Source organism: Rhinopithecus bieti, unplaced genomic scaffold (genome assembly GCF_001698545.2).
Source record: "Rhinopithecus bieti isolate Rb0 unplaced genomic scaffold, ASM169854v2 scaffold_1070, whole genome shotgun sequence".
Lineage (NCBI taxonomy): Eukaryota > Metazoa > Chordata > Mammalia > Primates > Cercopithecidae > Rhinopithecus > Rhinopithecus bieti.
Genome location: NW_016803844.1, coordinates 658,400 through 679,895, shown reverse-complemented (window position 1 = coordinate 679,895; position 21,496 = coordinate 658,400). Strand labels below are relative to the sequence as shown.

Here is a 21,496-nt window from a genome sequence, read left to right as displayed (position 1 = left end):
TTCACTTCTTTTATTCTGCCTTGTATACTTTTTGGCTTTTCAGGAAGAGTAGATATCATCTAGCAGTCTATACTGGGTGTTCGGGGGGCAGCTGCTTCCCTGCCTCAGAAGGAAAAAAACAAGCTTCTTTGTGACAACTTGTATCTTTGGAACTTTCCCAGAAGTCTGAGGGTTCTGGGATTCTGGATTTTGAATAGCAAAGACCAACTGGATTATGGTTCTGTCTTAATCATATCAAGGGTGCTTTACCCACCTGGAAGACTGCCTTGGTTTTCATGTCAGATAATAGATGAAAGAAGAGTAAATAGTACCTGCCTATCAAAGTCACTACAAAAATTCAAATTATTATATATGAAATATTTTCTCTGAAATACACTGCTATCTGAATATAAGTTACAACATAGAGTTTTGTGCTACGTTAAAATGTTTAGTGGAAAACAACCTGTGTTGGATTTTTAACTACTTTTGTCTGATAGTTTCATGTAGATCAAGCTTGATCTACATGCACCTGTGGCCCAGGATGGCTTTAAATGCAGCCCAACACAAATTCCTAAACTGTCTTAAAACATTATGTGATTTTTTTTCCTTTTTTTTTTTTTTTAAGCTCATCAGCTATTCTTAGTGTTAGTGTATTTGATGTGTTGCCCAAGACAATTCTTCTCATGTGGCCAAGGGAAGCCAAAGATCGGACACTCCTCATGTAAATGTTTGCATTTTTGTTTCACAGACAGTAAAGTCTTTTTTTTTTTGTATATGAAAATAGAGATGGTGTCTTGCTGTGTTGCCCAGCCTGGTTTCAAACTCCTGGTCTCAAATGATCCTCCCACCTTGGCATCCTAAAGTGCTGGGATTACAGGCATGAGCCACTCTGCCTAGCCAGACTATAAAATCTTAAAATGAAATCAAAATATCACAATTTTAGATCCATAGCTATTTTATGTATTCAGAAGGTAGTGCCTTCTTTGATTTACCCAAGGTCACATGGTAGCTGTGGGGAGCTTTATGAGCTAGATTTCCTGATTTGGTGAACTCTTTGATGTAACATTATGGCTGCCCATATGTTGGGATACTTTTTCAGGGTTTGTTAGTTTCAAATGATAGGTTTTCAAATGTGCGGACAGAATGACGATAAGTTATAGTAGGCTTTTGCTTCATTCTTTTTGAAGGACCGGGGGAATGGAGTTTCACTCTGTCGTCCAGGCTGGAGTGTAGTGGCATAATCTCGGCTCACTGCAACCTCCACCTCCCAGGTTCAAGCAATTCTCCTGCCTCAACCTCCCAAGTAGCTGGGATTACAGGCGCCTGCCACCACACCTGGGTAATTTTTGTATTTGTAGTAGAGATGGGGTTTCACCATGTTGGCCAGGCTGGTCTGGTCTTGCACTCCTGACCTCAGATGATCCGCCCGCCTCAGCCTCCCAAAGTGCTGGGATTATAGGTATGAGCCACTGCTCCCAGCCGCTTCATTCTTTGCTAGAGAGAAGTCATATAATTGTTTTTGCTTTTTAACTTTCTCTTAAATTGGTATGCTCCCTCACCCCCCGGAAAAAACCAGCTTTCTTGGATATATTTGTGTTTGTATGTGTGTTTTCTTCTTCTAACTAGCTTTTTAAAAAACCTTTTATTACTAAGTAATAGTAAAAGTATTACTTATAATACCTTTTTAACCTTATATATGGGCAGGGCTTTGGAATGAGCTGTATAAGCTTCCTCGATGGCTGTAGAATATACTTCATATAGATACATTGCTATAATATTCCAGTAAATGTTATAGATGGCTAGCCAGTAGTTTGATGAATTTAACAAGATGTGGAAAAACATCAAATGACCTTTTCAATTAAAAAAATGTCTAAGCCAGGCATGGTGGCTCATGCTTGTAATCCTAGCACTTTGGGAGGCCGAAGCAGGAAGATCACCTGAGCTCAGGAGTTTGAGACCAGCCTGACCAACGTGGTGAAACCCTGTCTCTGTAAACATACAAAAAGTATCCAGGTGTGGTGGTGCGCACTTGTACTCCCAGCTACTTGGGAGGCTGAGGTTGGAGAATCGCTTGAACCCAGGAGGTGGAGGTTGCAGTGAGCCAAGGTCGCGGCATTGCACTTCAGCCTGGGCGACAGAGTGAGACTCCATTCCCCCCGGCCCCTCCCAAAAAAGCCTAGATTTAAGTCCCAGCTCAGCATTTATTAGTGACTTTGAGCAAGTCACCATCATTCAGTTTTTTAGTTTTTAAGTTGGGATAATAAAGCCTCTCTAATCACCTTCATGGAATTCTATTTAATTAAAGTACTTTTTTTGGTTCGTAGATAAAGCACTTTATAAATGTTAGTGCCCCATAAGTTCAGTGTGCAGCACTGTCATCCCTGAGAGGTATATTTGAAATCAGTGATGTGACTTTAGAGAAGTAAACGTTAGTAATAGAAGGTTTTTTAAGTAAGAGATGGTTATGCCACTAGGCAGGGCAGGGCAAAGTGGATGAAAATGTATGCCAAGGAAGTAGAATGGAATCAGAGAATTACCATAACGGCCCTAAGGAAATAATTTTTAAATGTGTGCTTTACAATTCATATCTTATTTACAAAAATAAGTCTTTAAACAATACTGGGGGAATTATATCTGATCCAGAAAAGACATTTTACTTTATTTTTATATTGAGCCCATGGGCTGATTGATTTTCAGATATGTTTTAGTATAGTAGATTCACATCAGGGAATATGGAAAAGAAATAAATCTTGGCCGGGCGCGGTGGCTCAAGCCTGTAATCCCAGCACTTTGNAAAAAAGAAATAAATTGTAAGGCACCAAGCATTATTGTGGATACTTCCAGATCTATTACCTCCTTCAGTTCTCACAACTGCTTTGTAAAATGAGCATTGTTAACCCCTATTTTGTAAATGAAGAAACCAAGGCTCATGGTGTCATAAGTTACGCATATAAAGTCATCTACCTAGCAAGTCATTAAACAGCGATTCAAAGCCAGGTCTGCATATAACTGCAAAGTTCATACCTTGTTTAGTATTGTATGCAGTTAGATAAAGGAACTAGTATTAGGATCAAAAAATGAAATTTGAGTTTTAAAATTTTGTGTAAGGCGTAGGATTTATGTAACTCACTATACACTGTAAAAACAGCATATCTATACGTTTCTGTTGTATTAGGAGTTTGCCTTACTGAAATTTAGACATTACTTATTTCATTAAATATGCTTAAAGGCACAAAATTGAAATCAGTATGATGTCTTTTATATTCTAAATATAATTAGTGTATGAGTTAATTGTCAGCGTCTTTTGCTTTGTTACTTAGATGAATTTCTAGAGTCTTATGTAAATGAAATTAAGAATTAGATCTGGTCTGTATGTCCCAAAGGAATTGCTACTTAAAGTAATTCCGTGTTGAATATTTTTGAAGGAGGAAATAAAGAATGTACCTGTTCTCCGTATACATTCGAAGGCTTATATGATTTTAAATGTAAGTGCAGTGTACTTCTTGGTGTATTTGAAGTTTAAAAGCCCTTGAGAATGGTAACAGAAATGTTCTTCTATTTTTATTAGGTGTTAGACAAACCCAGTAGGCTAACTGAAAAGGAGCTTGCTGAGGCTGCAAGCAAGTGGGCTGCTGAAAAGCTAGAGAAATCAGATGAAAGTAACTTGCCTGAAATTTCTGAGTATGAGGTAAGGCATAATGTCTCCTTTATGTTTCACATCTGAAAGTTTTGTCTGGATTTTAAATTATGGGTGGAAAATATTTGGTTTATTCCCATGCTTTAAAATATATCCTCATGGATTACAGGTATTAAAATTACCACACAGAATGATAGTCTGAATATGAATGACTCTGAATTCAGTAATCACACTTTGTCTGAATGTTTACAGTAGTTTTGGAGTGTAAGAATAGTATAAATATGGATAAGAAAAATGTGTCATTTATGTACTTCTTTTAATGGCATTTGCTGTTAAAAGTATCTCAGGAAATCATGCTGAGCCACTAGTTATAAGCCAGTGAATTCAGAATAGAAATCTAATTTGACCTTGGATTGTGGACCATATTTATATTGCTTGTTATACTTCATGCAGATTATCTCATAAATATCCCAAGAAATAAAATTATTCATTGTCTTGGCAACTTGAGACCTTGATGAGTCCTGAATACCGAAAGATGGGAACATTTTGGGACCACAGAAAAAGGTTTATGACATGTTTGTATTAATGTATTTTGAAATGAACTGAAAAATTTCATCTCTAAAAGGGAAATATAGAAATTTTATGGGCACAATTAAGCTTTTAGGTTCAGAATTTGATACTATAGAAGTTCTTTGATATGACAGGTAGAGAATATAAAAATCTGTCCCTTGACAAATTATTGTATTTGAAGGAGCATTCTGGCTTTTTTGTTTACTTTTGGAATGACTTTTATAGAATGTTATTTGATAAAAGGGATCAAGCATTGATATTGTATGTAAAAATAATACTTAACTATATCTTTATACAGTGAAAAAATCCTTTCCAAAGTAACTAATGTACACTGCTCATAAAAAGTACAAACCCTATGAGAACTTACGCAAACAGAGCCTTTCTTTTAAAATGCTGATCTGTCTTTTAGATATCAGTTGTTCTTAAGTGGGTCAAGGTTTCCTCCTCATTGTAGCTATAATAATAGATACTTGTGCATATTCTCCAGTAAATGTATCAAAAATACCAAGCTGTTCCTCTTTGGTACTTTTCCAGCACTATTTAAAAGCATGAACCATACTTTTCAGTAATACATTTAATTGGATTATTTTGGTTATTTTCTCTAATAATTTAGAATAATGTTTCTATATTAATCATTGATATTTATGCTTCAAAATTGCTGCTTTGGAACATTGGTAGTTTGTTTTATAGAACTGAAAACTTCCAAAAAGAATAATTTCTTTTTTTTTTTTTTTTTTTTTAGATGGAGTCTTGCTCTGTCGCCCGGGATGGAGTGCAGTGGCCGGATCTCAGCTCACTGCAAGCTCCGCCTCCCGGGTTTATGCCATTCTCCTGCCTCAGCCTCCGGAGTAGCTGGGACTACAGGCGCCCGCCACCTCGCCCGGCTAGTTTTTTGTATTTTTTAGTAGAGACGGGGTTTCACCATGTTAGCCAGGATGGTCTCGATCTCCTGACCTCGTGATCCGCCCGTCTCGGCCTCCCAAAGTGCTGGGATTACAGGCTTGAGGCACCGCGCCCGGTCCAAAAAGAATAATTTCTTTACTTAATACTTTATCTTCAGTTAGCAAGACTTTATTAATACATGAACATTAATAGTATATTTATCCTCCCTTCTCCCATCATTTTTTATCTAAAGTTTTTATAAAAGCTCACTACTGTTCTCAAATTTTAAATATTCTACTTGGGTTCTCTCATTTATTGAATGCATCTTGACACTGAATAATCCATGAGTGACTTTGGATCTAGAAATACTTTTTAAACATCTTTTTTTTCCCTCTAAAATATCAGGATTTGCTAGATTTTGAATTAATGAAAAGTAAATAACCCTAAAAAAATCTGTAAGTTGAGTCATAGGTCAGACATGTTCTTTTGCTGGATCAAAGGCAAGGTATGTGAGAGTAGTACTGATAACCATAATATGTTTATTTGTGTATATCATTATTGTTGAACAGCAGCATCAATTTCATCCCATTCTCTAAAATGTTTTTCTAGTTAGATTGATACTTTTTCATACTGGAAATAAAGCATTTGGGAAATCTTTGTGATAGTTTTGTAGACTTAGTCCCATATCATATTAATATTTTCTCTTATTAATATTTTGCTTATTAATATTTTGCTAATTTGTTCTCGGGCTGTTGTTGAATCGTTACTCATTTCAGTGGTCCATGCTTTTTGAGAAATGTAATTTTGGCCTTGGTCCTGTAAACTGATATCTAATTTGACAGAATAACCTGGAAAGAAGAAAGGCCTTTGATGCTAAGCAAGAGTTTGGCAAAGAACTGTGTGTGTGTGTGTGCATGTGCATGTCTGTTTAAATCTAATTGTGGCAATATTTTTTTTTATATGAGCCTTTTAAGTAATGGTTCATGTACTTCAGGAACATTGTGTAAATTTCATTATTATGAGCTGAGATAGATAGAATGCTTAAGTTTCCACCTTATCTTCACTTGCTACCATCATTATAGTTCTAAGCAGTTTGGGAAAACGTGTGGTTTATAGAAAGTCCAGTAAAATTGAAGGTAAATTCAATAATATACTTAAATACTCAGGCATGTTGTGGTTCCTGCCACTTTTCAGTTTTGTATTTTCATCTTTCGAGCTCTGCTACAGCATTTCCCAAAGTATTTGACAGCATAGTCTGAAGGGTCTTAATGGTCTGAGGAAGAAAAAAAAGATTCTAATAGCCAGTTTATTTGGGAGATGCCAAGTTTAAAAGAGTTAGGTTGGTTTTGATATTTCAACACTTTTTAGAGATTTTAATGTATTATTAATATGTTCATCGGTGTTCAGTAAGAGGATGAATAAAAGAGTTTGCATAATTTACCAAACTTTTGATTATGTAATTTTTTTCACAGCATATATTTCAGGATTAGTGTTTTAAGGTACACTTAAAAAATACTGTACAAGTTTTCTTATAGTTTATTTAAGTTCACTAACTATGCATTGTATATCTACTTGTGTCAGATACTGCTTTTGAGGTGCCATCCTAGCCATCAAGAAGGGTGCAGTCAAGTTTTGTAGAGATATAATTTGCTGTCCTTAAACAAATAGCTGTGAGAGTTTTCTTTTGGTTGTCAGAATGAAAAGAAAATTATTTGAAGGATATTAGAATGTCCTGGTAGATGAGACCTAGGCAGGAAGATTATTTGAGGCCAGGAGTTGAAGACTAGCCTGGGCAGTGTCGTGTGGTCTTGTCACTACAAAAAAAAAAAAAAAAAAAAAAAAAACCTGTGTGTGGTGGCCCCTTAGTCCCAGCTACTCAGGAGGCTAAGGTGGGAAGATCACTTGAGCCCAGGAATTGAAGTTTGCAGTGAGCTGTGATCATACCATGGCCCCCAGGCTGGGTGACAGCAAGACTGTCTCAAAAAACAAAAAGGGGGACGGGGGGGGGGGGGGGAGGGGCACGGGCTCCCCCCCCCAAAAAAAGGGGCCCCGTCTGCACACAAAAAATCCCACAAAAAATTAGCTGGGCATGGTGGCATGTGCCTGTAGTTCTAGCTGTTCAGGAGGCTGAGGTGAGAGAATCTTGCTTCTGGATGATTGAGGCTGCAGTGAGCTGTGATTGCGTCACTGCACTCCAGCCTAGGTGGCAGAGCAAGACCTTGTCTCAAAAAAATAAAATAAAATAAAATAAAGTCTCAATAGAATAGGTTATTTCCTGCTATAGAGGAAAAATTTAAAATTTACGACTTAGGTTGTTTTCACATACAGGGTGTTATTTTCGGCTTCAATGTCTGTGCTTATTCTGTCCCTAGTCTAGAATGACCATCTTCCATGGCTCTCTTTCAGATTTATACTCATTCATTGGAGTCACTAGTGTTGGAGATAATACAACTCAAGATCTTTCTTGATTCCACTTTTCTACCTACTGTAAAATTTTATGCCACTTTGTATTTCATTGATGACCTAAATTTTTATGTCTGGCGATATATGTTGAATGTATCTCAAACACTTGCCTTGTTTTCCCTAGGGTACCTTGGACATATGTATCTAATTAAAATAAATTTAATTACTGATGAGCTCTTTTAAGTTAATTGTCAGGTTTTTTTTTCCCTTTTACACTTGCTTTTTGTTTCTGAAAGCTCCTGTCTTCTCTGATGTATTTTCTCTGCTCACCAGTTTATGTATTGTGTGTAGGCCTATGTCTTAATTTTGTGTTGCAGGAACAGAACACCAGGGACTGGGCAGTTTACAAAGAATGTTGCTAGTGGAATTCTTTTCTTAAATGACTTTTATGCTTTTGGTATAAGTCCCTTAACATATGTAACTCAAACTTGTAAAAAACTAGGAATTTTTGTTTGTTTGTTTGTTTGTTTTTTGAGACGGGGTCTTGCTCTGTTGCCAGGCTGGAATGCAGTGGCGCTGGCATGATTTTGGCTCACTGCAACCTCCACCTTCCGGGTTCAAGCTATTCTCTTGCCTCAGCCTCCTGAGCAGCTGGGATTACAGGCACCCGCCAGCACACCCAGCTAATTTTTGTATTTTTAGTAGAGGTGGGGTTTCACCATGTTGGCCAGGATGGTCTTGATCTCTTGACCTCATGATCTTTCTGCCTCAGGGTTTTTTTTTTTTTTTTTTTTTTTTGGTAGATCACACATGTATGTGTCAGAAATTCAAATGGCACCAAAGTATTTACAATGTGGCTCTTCTTTGCTACTTCTTGTAAGTTGTTACTATTGAGACAACTCCTTTGATCATTTTTTTCTGTAGATAGTGTCCTTCCAGAGATAGTCTATGCATATATATATACACACATATATATGTATTCCAATACTTAATCCCCCACCTGACTGTTTTAGGTGTAATTCACAGTATATTTATTCATTTTTCAATTATTGGTCTAAAACTGAAGTGATCATTATTGATTTATGGGATTTTCTTTTTAATGATTTCAACGAATTGTTAGGCTACAGGAGCAAGGTGGTTTAACTTCTAAAGGTACAGCCTTTTCTCATATTCCCTTTAAATATATTTCTTTATGCGTGTACAACACCTCTCACTTCCATTTGGACTTTTTCTCCTCAGTATTTCATAAACTGATCGCTTAAGGAATAGTCATGGGACAAGAATTTTTTTATATATATCTTAATATAATATGAAATAATATTTTGGAATTGAATAAGCCTAGAGGCTTTGTCTTACCTAAAATTTTAAAAGTAACTAGTCTCACTTGCTTCGGCAGTCTATACAACTAAAATTGATGAAACAGAAGATCACATGGCCCCTGTGCAGGATGGCACGCAATTCATGAGTGTTCCATATTAAAAAAAAAAAAAGTAGCAGTTATTTCTGCGTTATATCCATTTCACATATGCTCATTATGCATAGTGAAATCGAAAGAGTTTTCTTTTCTTAAAACATATTAAACCTAGCACTTATTATAATGTTGCCAGTTAAGTGCCTATACACAACATCTGGATGCTCTATGTTTTTTTTAGAGAAAATATTAAAGATTTCTAATTATTTTCAAGGGCGGTGATCCACAGCACCATTGTTTACTGAGCAGGCAGAGTGACCTAGTCAAACACAACACATGGGATAGAATTAATTTGAAGATAGTCAGCTAACTACTCGCTCTAAAGCAATAGCATCAAAACCAAAGAGATTGAACAGGTGAGAATCTAGTTGTCCTACATGTACATAATTTTTGTTTGTGTTGCTTTGCACATGTAAACATTTATTGAATCAATATGCTTCATTTCTTTTTTCCACCTGTAACTCTAAAACTAGACAACTTAAAAAATTATAAAAAATTGTTTGAGTTGACTTCACAGTCATTTGATCAGCATGGTCCCCACCTGGAATTGTTTATTTTTTAATACAAAACAAACTTCTTTTTTGCAGAATATTAATATTCTAGTTAGTATGAAGCATTAAAAATTATTAAACAATAGGGATTGGATAGGGATGGGATGGAAGAAATGTTCAATACAGCAAAATGTTAGCAAATATTATTTTGAATATATTGATTACAGATGTTTCTTCTGTTTTCATTATACTTTAAAGTATTTTCCAAATATTAAAGAAAAAATAAAGGATACTATTTAAGTCTAGTTTTTTAGTGAAGTCATTCTGAAAAGCAGGACTTTGTTTTTAATGTGCAACTATTACAGGTTTATTATTTTATGAGGATTAAATGAAGTAAATGCAAAATGTAACATTTTGTACAGGTGCTTATTGATGTAGTTGTTACTCTCTAGTGCGTGGAATAAATGTAATTACGTTGCTAATAATCTGCTAAAAACTATTGGAAATTAAGATCAAAGTGAAAACTTTTTTCTAGGTGCTGTCCAATTTCCACATCAATTAAATCTGTTTTCTTTTGTTGGATAGGGGATGGTCTCAAATCCTAGATGTGACTGTGTAGCTTATGTTAATGTCACACTAATGTGAAAAGATAAGAACCAGAATAGGAAATTTGTCATGCAAACCATTGGAGTTTCAAAATGAAGGTGATCAGCAGTATCAGATGCTTAGAGGAATATAAGGAAAATGCAAACTGAGAAAATTCTGTTTAATTTGGTGATTGGGAGGCAGTTGGTACCTTTCAAGATACCATTTAAATGAAAGCATAAGTAAAAGGTTTGCTCAGTAGATGTATCTTCAACACAAAGATGAATGTCCTTATTTTATATAAAATTATCCTTTTTTTCTTTTTTTTTAAAATAATTACTTGACATATGTTTTTATTTCCTTTTCTCCCCTTACCACAATGGATGCTCTGTGAAAACAAGGGCTTTGTTTTGTCTTGTTTTATTTACTGCTACATCTGCCATCACCTAGAACAGTATGTGTAGTAGGCTTATAAGAAATACTTGTTGGATGGATGATGGGTGGAGTCATAAACCTGCAAATGACCTTTGAGTAGTCCCTGAGTACTATATAGAATCTCACAGCCTGTTGCTCAGGCTGATCTGAAACTCCTAGCCTCCAGTGATCCTCCTATCTCAGCCTCCCAAAGTGCTGGAATTATAGGTGTGACCCACTGTGCTAAGTTGCAGTTCTTTAAAGGGGAGGTTCTCTTAAGAATATAACTGGTAGAAAAACTTGACTGAAATAACAGGGGAGAGGGATTATTTTGGGTTACCATTCATTCATTCATTCATTCATTCGATGGAGTCTCATGTTGCCCAGGCTGGAATGCAGTGGTGCGATCTCAGCTGAATGCAACCGCCTCCTCTCAGGTTCAGGAGATTCTCCTTTTTCAGCCTCCTGAGTAACTGGGATTACAGGCACACACCACCACACCCAGCTAATTTTTGTATCTTTAGTAGAGACGGGGTTTCACCATGTTGGCCAGGCTAGTCTCGAACTCCTGACCTCAAGTGATCCACCCGCCTCGGCCTCTCAAAGTGCTGGGGTTACAGGCGTGAACCACGGCACCCAGCTGGATTACCATGTATTAATATTTTTGCTATCTCCTATTGTTATTCATAGATGATCTATTCAATCTTGAGAAAATGGGTTACTAGTCAGGTGTACAGCCTACCTTAGCAGTACACACATAAAATTATTTAGCATGAAGTCAGTTTTTATGATACTTTATAAAAATCTTGTATCTGTTTCATCTGCAAGTTTAATTATATCTCTGTTTTCATCTGTCTGTTGTTCAAGTACATGAAAAATCTGACACGTGTTATTATTATGGCAAAGACAAATGACCTAAAGAAAGAAAAATAAAGGGAAATTATTATATTCTGATGTTACTAGAAAAGTAAAACAGTTATTTGAAGTGCTATAAAATAGAGACTTAATGATGTTAAACATTGGAGTATAATGACTCTGTTTTTGCTAGGGTATTTTGTTTTTCATATGTTGACAAGAAATCAAAACAAATCCCTGTAAAATGTTAGAAAACTAGTAAATGATACATAATTATTTTATAAATTTTTATCTAGAACTTGTAATTTTTGAAAAAGAAAAAGTTTTACATTTTGTATGTGTGTAATTTTGATGTGAACTTTTAAACATTTTATTTTTATGGATTAAATACCAACCAGGTAAGAAAAATTTAGATTTGATAAAGCCAATTATCCAGTAATTATTCTTTTTTTAATATGCTTAAAATATTTTATACTTTTTTATAAAAGTAATAACACAAAAAAAGCCCAGTATGGATGTGACCAGGAAATCAAACTAGGATAATATAGAAATGTAAATATTATTGTAATACCCAAGCTGCCTTTTCTTCCTGTTTCGAGTGCAATATGTTCAAGTATTTTGTAAAGATAAATTATAATATATAATTTTGTGGGAATTTCTATAAATTGGATCCCTCCAGTCTATTGAATCCCAAGAAAGTCATTAACTTGAGGACATGTTGTAACATAAACTGAGTCTCCAGGCCAAAATTTGTTTTAACCCAAATGCCCACAGATGCCCCAGTTCTTGATGTTCAAAGGCATGTTTATGGAAGTGGATTGTATCAAAGTCACCTCAACGAAGGGGGCAAATGTATCACCGTCTCATCCCTGGGCATATAAGAATTGTTTTAGAATTAGGGGTGCAGATGACTTTTGAAAAAGCCGCCTAGATTATAATCAGATATAGCTGAGAACCACTAGTCTAAAATCCTTAATCCAGAAAACACCAAGTTGTATCTCTGAAATATTGTATTGCTAGAGATAAGTCATTTTTAATCATTCCACTTTTATTTGAATGTCGTTTGGATATGATCCACTCTATTACAGCACAACTCACCTCCTTATGCTTTGGATCCTAAGGTGTATCTTCTTTTCTTCTCATTTTCCCAGATTATCTTCTATTACTTCTATTGGGCTGTCTTTAACACTCAATTATTGGGCTATTTTCGCAGGCTTTCTGGCTTCTGAGCTTAAACAAATTTCAGAATGTCTCCTGTCAGTATACTAATTCCTAGAGAGACCCAACCTACAAATTTTTGTGTGATATGTACTCTGGTTCACATGTGTGGCATTAATCCCTTGACAATGATAATCCTGCAAGCCCTCCTATACCTACTATTTGACTTGAAAGTCGATGCCACTATTTGCTATCTTACCATTGAGAAATCTTTTTTTTTTACCACATTGCCACTTTGAACCACACAGATTGAAATCCTTCATTATTGCATACCCAACTTCCCTCTATTGCACCTCTAGGGATAAAACAATCTTTACTTTAACTCCTTTTAGTATTTAATATTTGCAAGATCCCTTATAATTTGATTAAAGTATGCTTAGTAGGTCAGTGAGATACTTTGTTTTCCTGGGATCTAAAACGTTTTTTAAAAAGTCGTTTTGTAATTTCCTACTTGAAAAGTCTAGATTAAATTCTTTTTACTGACTGGACTCGGTAGCTCATGCCTATAATCCCAGCACTTTGGGAGGCTGAAGTGGGCAGATCACCTGAGGTCAGGAGTTCATGACCAGCCTGGCCAGTGTACAGGGTACAGAAACCCTGTCTGTACTAAAAATACAAAAATTAGCTGGGCATGGTGGTGTATGCCTGTAATCCCAGCTACTAGAGGCTTACGCAGGAGAATCACTTGAACCCGAGAGATGGAGGTTGCAATGAGCTGAGATTGCGCCACTGCACTCCAGCCTGGATGACAGACTAAGACTCCATATCAAAAATAAATAGATAGATAAATTCTTTTTTCTTCAGACAGAATCAGATAATCTCAGTAAACCTGGTGTGTGTGTGTGTGTGTATGCAAATCATATGACTAAGAGTGTTAAGGTAGCCAAAATCTTTTAAAGGCTTGACAAGTAGCGAGAAACAGTTACTTAGTGAAATAACTAAGAATAGTAAGTAGCTGCATTTTATTGGAATATTTTACTGTGCCAGCTAGTCTTGAAAGAACGAGCACCTTCTGTATCTTCACGCTCAAGCTACAGTGCTTATATTGCAATTCTCTGTCTTTGTTGTACATCTTTGGAGCTTTTCAAAAGTAAAACTTCTTGGATTTCAGCCATAAATATTCTGATAAATTAAAAAATGAAAATAAAATAAAATATTTTAAAAGTAAAATCCAGTAAAAAAATTATCAGAACTCTTCAAACTTGAATATGTACATAAGTGACTTGGGGATTTTGTTAAAATACAGTTTCTGACTCAGTAGATATGGGATGGGAGGTTTAGATTTTGAATTTCTCACATGCTCCCATTTAATGTTGATTCTGTTAGTCTATGGTCCCTATTTGGAATAACAAGGAATTGGAAGGAAGTGATTATTCTCTTTAATTCTGCTGTTTCTAATGTGCTAAAAGATTGAGAACTATTACCACCTTAGTATTATGAGGATTAGAGACGTTCTATCCTATATATTTTTTAACAGAGGTATAATTAATATACAATAAAATGCATAAATCTTAAGTATTCAGTTGGATGAGTTTGTTGTTGTTGTTGTTTTTTGAAATGGAGTCTCACTCCGTCGCCAAGGCTGGAGTCCAGTGGTGCAATGTCGGCTCACTGCAACCTCGCTTTCCAGGTTCAAGCAATTCTCCTGCCTCAGCCTCCCGAGTAGCTGGTATTACAGGCATGCGCTACCACACCTGGCTAATTTTTTATATTTTAGTAGAGGCGGGGTTTCACTGTGTTGGCCAGGCTGGTCTTGAACGCCTGACCTCAGGTGATCTGCCTGCCTCGGCCTCCCAAAGTGTTGGGATTACAGGTGGGAGCCACCACACCCAACTAGTTGGATGAGTTTTGACAGTTAACACACTGTAAACATCATTCAGAACAAATACATATGAAAGTCCTTTCAGGTATGAACAGTTGATTTTATTGACTATAATAAGGATATAGTTAGGAACTAAAGTTATGTTCATATCTGAAAAGCCTGTGTTCTGATTTGCTATTGAGTATCCTCCAACCCATCCAGTAAGGACTGCATTTTAGGTGATAACATACCAAAACATAAAATTTAAGACACAAGAGATCCTGCAGTAAAGAGTTTTCTTCTCACCCATAACTCTCAGCTGCCCAGTTTCTTTTCTTAGCAAATAGACATACTGATATGACCTGCATATGTATGTGTATGCACACAATTCATATACAGTATGCATATGTATGTATAAACACATACATACATGTGCATATACCTGGATCATAGTTGATCCTGATGAATAGAGACAAGAGTTGATGTGTGTATCTCTCCATTCTTTTTCTTTAAATACAAATGGTGCTGGGCATAGTTGCTTTTCTGCTAGGGTCTGTCTGCAAGAGGCCCTGAGTCATATGGAAATTCTGTGTATCTCTCTCTCTCTGTCTCTCTCTCTCTCACACACACACACACACACTGCACACGCAAATGACTATACTCTGTATTCTGTTCAGTATTCTTAGAAATCATTCCATATTAGCCCATTATTAATAGATATTTACATCTGTTATGAACCACATTTTTAAATACAGTCACCTATTTATCCATATATTTAAAAAGATATGCATGTATATTTTTAATAAGTAAAGCATTACATTTAAAATGAATAATTTTGGGAGGTTTTGGGTTTAATACTGTATATGTCACATGCCAGGTTTGAGAATAATCAGAATATGAGTTTGCAAAGAATCTTAATTTCTTGCTGTACCAGTCACTGTTAATCTTTCTTAAAAATTGTATTTGTAAATACAATTAATAAAACCTAAACCAAAACAATTGCAGGGATGTGCCTGAAAATATTTTTTAAATATGTTATACACTTCAAATTACAAAAACTTGCCGTCTGTAGAAGGACATGTCTATCTTTGTTTTTATTTGGTAGATAATAACTGAAAAAAGAACAAGTACCATGAATTCATTTTTAAACCTCTTTGGCTCTTTCAGAACACTCTCCTAATATAATGCTGTTTTATGATAATGTTTATTTTTCTACCTATGAGCAGGGGTCCCCAACCCCTGGGCCTACGGACCGCTACTGGTCTGTGGCCTGTTAGGAACTGGGTGTCACAGCAGGAGGTGAGTGGCCATGGGGAGGGGAGAGGGAGGGCGGGCAGGTGCGCATTACTGCCGGAGCTCTACTACTTGTCAGATCAGGCACAGCATTATTGTCACGGAAGCACAGACCCTATTGTGAACTGCAGACGCGGGGGATCTAGGTTGTGTGCACCCTCACTCCTTCTGTGGAAAAATTGTCTTCCTCGAAACTGGTCCCTGTTGCCAAAAAGGTTGGTGTCTGCTGCCTATAAGTATGCTATCTATTGAAAAAAGGGCTGATTATATATTCATCAGGTAATTTATAGTTAAAGTATAGATAGGAATCATTTTAGATACAGAGTACCATTTTGAGGTGTTTTTTGTTGTTGTTGTTGGTTTGTTTGTTTTTTGAGACAGAGTCTTACTCTGTCTTCTGGGCTGGAGTGCAGTGGCACGATCACACCTCACCGCAGCCTCCACCTCCCAGGCTCAAGCAATCCTCCCACCTCAGCCTCCCGAGTAGCTGGGACTACAAGCGTGTGCCACCAATCCCAGCTAAACTTTTTTTTGTATTTTTTGTAGAGATGGGATTTCACCTTGTTACCCATGTTGGTCTCCAACTCCTGGGTTCGAGAGATCTACCCACCTTGGCCTCCCAAAGTGCTGGGATTACAGGCGTAAGCCACTGTTCCCGGCCCATTCTGAGTTTCTTAAACATAAAGAAATAGAGTAATCAGGGATACTTGGGGAAAGGGATTATTTTGATGTTCTTTTCTTTCTTTTAACTTGAAAACACTTATCCTGAATATTTGTTTCTGTAAAGACAATTTTTATTATAGTCATAGCTATGCCAACCTTGTTATGCAAAAGAAATTTTATTTCTTAGCCATTTAGGAACCCCGTTCATTATTACAATTAGCTAAGAAAATTGAGTTAATTCAGAATTTATTTTGTTGATTGTTTAGTTACTAGCTTTATTAAGAGTCTATTAATATATTTTTATTTTGAATTCCGTACTATCACCATTTGTGTTACCATATGGTCTACTTACTAGCTTTTCTTCGCTTTTCCCTCCAAATTAAAAGGTTGGACTGAATAATCTTAGGTCCCTTCCTGATCTAAATCATACTGAAAGTTAAAAGTTAAATATTACTTTTTCTGTACACAATTGTGTGTAGCTAATTTCATATTTAACTATAAAGTTTTTTTAAAAAAAGAAAAAAACCTTTTAAGGACACAGGGCTCTTAACGTTAAAATACATTTTTAAATAACCTTAGAATATACCACTGTTGTGTGTCAGTCAGTAATTAGTATTTGTTGAGTTAATGAATTGTGCAGAGGAGGTTTTCTTCCATAAATGGGGTGTTACATTTAATTGTAAGTGTTGTAGCTGTGGTCCTCTTCTCTTCTTACAGTGTCTCGTTTCAGCTACTACTCATTGCTGGATGATTCCCAACACTCACTAGCTCTTGCTCTTTTATAATCTGTTTTTGTTTTACGTTTAAAGAGGCTGGAAGTAAAGATTAGTCAAATGTACAGTCTTGAAAATGTTAACTAGAGTTGTGGACATGGAAAATAATCAGCTTTTAGCATGTGATGGATTCCAGTGAAATTGTTTTCAAAGTAGTGGCAGCTGTATCTATTGTCGGTTCAAGATGTAAGCATTTCATAGTAACCTTACATAATAGAAACGTTCTTTGTTTTTCCTTTTTATCAGAGCAAGTTACCAATGTTCTTAAAAGTGCAGCTCTCACCATTATCTTGTCTAGACATCACGTCTACCCTACTGTATTTAACAATCCATTATTACCAACCACTTGTTCAGATTTTATATATATACAGTTAGTAAAATATACTCACATAAGATTTACCTCTCAAAGTCTGGATTCCCAAAACAACTTGAAAAGAAATGATTTATTCTGACCAAATTTCAAAGAGTTTGAAAGTTACAGTTTACCAGATTCTGGTCATGTTGTTACTCCAGAAACTTGTTGAAGTAAACGTATAAAGTTTTTATTTTAAGATAATCTAAAGCTATCTCTATAAGATAATTTGTGTCATATTTAAAAGCACGCATCTCTAAAGGTAATTTAGTTATTTTGTACCTGATATCTGTTTAAGTAGGAAGTTTGCTGAATCTGTTAAGATGTTATATTTACATCAAGTATAAAATATAGACAGTACAGATACCAAGTCTTATAAGAACCATGCTTAAAATGGTATGAGTACCTTAAGGGATGAGGCCATCTTGGACCTTATCCTTGGGGATGTTACCACTGAAACAAAAAATACCCAGTTATAAAGCAGTTTCAGTAAAGGTTTTCCCCATGGCATAAACCCAAGTATAAGCTTCATTTTCTCACCTCTTCTCCTCATCCACTGTCTACCAGTGTTAGGTAAGCATTTTACCTACTGGTTCCAAATTACTGTTCCATGCTGCTCAATTTTGTTTTCTTAAGTCAACAATTTTTTTTAGTCTCTGAGTATTTCATGGTAAGGACATTTATAAATGGCATGGTATAATGGACACTGGATGCTTGCACTTAGTGTTTTTACATCTTAGAGACCTTTTCCTCTTTTTTTTTCCCTTTTTTGAAACGAGGTCTCGCTACATTCTCCAGGCTAGTGTAGGACCCCTGGACTCAAGGGATCCTTCTGCCTCGGCCTTCCAAGTAGCTGGGATTATAGGCACAAACCACAGGGCTCCTCCCTTGTTAAATGGGATTAATTATAAGTTCTCTCACAGAATTGACAACCTATTATATGTGAAAGCCCCTTCTGTATGAAAATCACCATACAGGTGGTTATGGTAGTGTTAAGTAATACCTTCTGCCTGTTTCTTTGCAGCTTTGCAATATTGATTACTTTCAAATTATTTCTTAAGAATATTTTAGGCTGGGCATGGTGGCTCACGCCTGTAATCCCAGCACTTTGGGGGACCGAGGTGGGTGGATCACTTGAGGCCAGGAGTTCGAGACCAGGCTGGCCAACATAGTGAAACTCTGTCTCTATTAAAGATACAAAAATTAGCCCAGCATAGTGGTGGGTGCCTATAATCCCAGCTACTCAGGAGGCTGAGGCAAGAGAATCACTTGAACCTGGGAGGCGGAGGTTGCAGTGAGCTGAGATCATGCCATTGCACTCCAGCCTGGGCAACAAGAGCAAAACTCCGTCTCAACAACAACAACAGGAATATTTTATAGCAAGTTTGTGATATAGGTTTATCTCTGAAAGGTCAGCATCAAGATTTGGGCTATTTGACTCTTACCTCTTCACTTCTTTGGTTTGTTGTTTTTTATCCTTTTCCCCACCTCCTTCCTAATTTGTTAAAATGAAATGTAAAATGCTATTAAAAAATAATTTGTTTTGCAGCCAGGCGCGGTGGCTCACGCCTGTAATCCCAGCCTTTTGGGAGGCTGAGGCGGGCGGATCACGAGGTCAGGAGTTTGAGACCAGCCTCACCAACATGGTGAAACCCTGTCTCTACCAAAAATACAAAATCAGCTGGGCATGGTGGTATGTGCCTGTAATCCCAGCTACTCGGGAGGCTGAGTAAGGCAGGAGAATTGCTTGAACCTGGGAGGCGGAGGTTGCAGTAAGCCGAGATTGCGCCATTGCGCTCCAGCCTGAGTGACAGAGTGAGACTCCATCTAAAGAAATAAAAATAAAATAAATTGGTTTTGCTTATTTTGGGGGACTTTGTGATTTTGCTTTTACATTTTCATTTGGCTTACTCTTTTTATCTCAGTGTTCCTTATCTGTTTTGCTAGATATAAGAAGTAGCATAAAACGATTAATGTTTCCTCCTTCTTAGAATTCTCTACCATCCCTCTGTTTTCCTAAAGCATAAGTTCTCATATTTTCCCCTTCATCTGTCATCTCTCATTTTTAAGATGTGATCTGTCTTGAAATATCTGCTGTCCTCTCTTAACTATTGTTTAATTCAGGTATTGTGCCAGGAGAGAATAAACTTGCATGTTTTATATGCACTTGAGTGGTGCTTATAATTACAATGTGAGTTAATTGATATTTTCAGTCCATTTATAAGAAACATTTTAAAAGCTGCACTAAGAAAATCTCGTGTTTTAGTTAAAGGTAACTTGAAAGTAAACACTAGAAGTGAATTGATGATTGTCTAATGTGTGGTTTATTGGGAGCTAATTATGTTACATTTCGTTGTTTTCTTTCCTTACTCTTCTTTTGTATTTTTTATTTTTTGGGTTTTAAAAGAAAACCATTGTACGACATCAGACAATGCAATATATGTCATTTCTGTTTTGAATACTGATTTACATGAATTAGCTGGGGGAATATTTGTAGGAGTTTTTTGGTCTGCCTCAAAGTCAAATCTAAGATTTTTAATCCCTTAGTTATTTGAACTTGAGGGGTAAAATGAGCAGTTCAGCATAATTTAATTTTCCGGTTGGCTGAAGTTAGCCATGCTAAACTCTGCTATGTTTGTTATTATGTTTTGCTTTTTTAAAAAAATCACTTTTAGTGATGTATGTAATACAGAAAGAAGTGTGTTCAGAACCTAGTTGTTATCTGAGTGCTTTTTCCACAAAGCAAATACTCGTGAGAACTACCGTTCAAGGCAAGAAATAGAATATTACCAGCATCCAATAATCCCTTCATCTCCCCACGTAACCTTTACCCCCTTCAAGGTAACTACTAAATTGATTCTTAACATTGTAGTTTAGTTTTGTCTGTTTTTTTTTTTTTTTTTCCGTGGTGGAGTCTCGCTCTGTCCCCCAGGCTGGAGTGCAATGGCGCCATCTTGGCTCACTGCAAGCTCCGCCTTCCAGGTTCACGCCATGCTCCTGCCTCAGCCTCCCAAGTAGCTGGGACTACAGGCACCCGCCACCACGCCCAGCTAATTTTTAGTAGAGACGAGGTCTCACCGTGTTAGCCAGGATGGTCTTGATCTCCTGACCTCATGATCCACCCGCCTCAGCTTCCTAAAGTGCTGGCATTACAGGCGTGAGCCACCGTGCCTGGCCTCTGTTTTTGAACTTTATACAAATAGAATCTCATGGAATATAGTATTTGTGTCTAGCGTCTTTTGTTCAACATTGTGTTTATGAGATTTGTTGATGTTGTTACATGTTGTATATCTGCTTATGGTTTTAATTTGCATTTCCCTGATTAGTTATGCTGAGGACCTTTTCCTGTGGTTATTGGCACATGAATATCCTTTTTTGTAAAATGCTTATTGAAATTCTTGCCCATTTTTCTAATGAGTTGTCTTTTTTTTTAAGTTGATTAGTAGAAGTTCTTTATATATTCTGAATACAAGTTGGTTATATGTGTTGTAGATTTTCTTTCCCATTTTGTGGCATTCTTTTGATATCTTTGGAGGAATAAAAGTTCTTAATTTTGTTGTAATCTATACTTTTCGTTCTTTCCTATTGTTATTTGTCTTACTATTTAAAATTTCTGAAAGCTTTCTTATTTTGTATTTTACATGGAGTTATAATTTTCTGAAAATAATTTTATGTGTAGTTGGTATTAAATATAGCAGGGATCAAAATTTTTTTCCACTTGGACATCAATTTGACCCCAAACTGTTTGTTGGAAAGACCATGCGTTTCTCCATACTCTGCATTGACACCTGTGTTATAAGGTATCCATGTAGGTCTGTATGAATCTGTTTCTGGACTCCATTCCATTGGTCGTTGATCCCGCAACAATAGTACCCCACCTTCATTATTATAACTTTTATAAGTCTTGGTATACGTAGAGCTAGTCTTCCTACCTTGTTTTTCTTTTTTAAGAGTGTGCCTGTACTTGGAGGTTTGAATTCTGTAGAAATTTTAGAGTCAGTTTTTCAAGCTCTCAGAGACATTAAACAAAGCATGTTGAGATCCTGGCTCAAGATATGTCAAGAAGTTGTAGTTCAGCTAGCAGCCAGGGCTATAGGGCTGCAGAGGTG

The 21,496-nt window shown here is 36.4% G+C and overlaps 1 protein-coding gene across 17 annotated transcripts in view; it reads left to right on the top strand.

Moving 5' to 3' along the window:
- Positions 1-21,496, top strand: part of PPHLN1 (periphilin 1) — a 133,626-nt gene that overhangs the window by 69,689 nt on the left and 42,441 nt on the right. For all 17 annotated transcript variants that reach the window (XM_017855470.1, XM_017855456.1, XM_017855422.1 and 14 more), the window contains one exon: positions 3,548-3,667. In XM_017855470.1, coding sequence (XP_017710959.1) covers positions 3,548-3,667 — 120 coding nt within the window. The remainder of the gene's footprint in view (positions 1-3,547; positions 3,668-21,496) is intronic.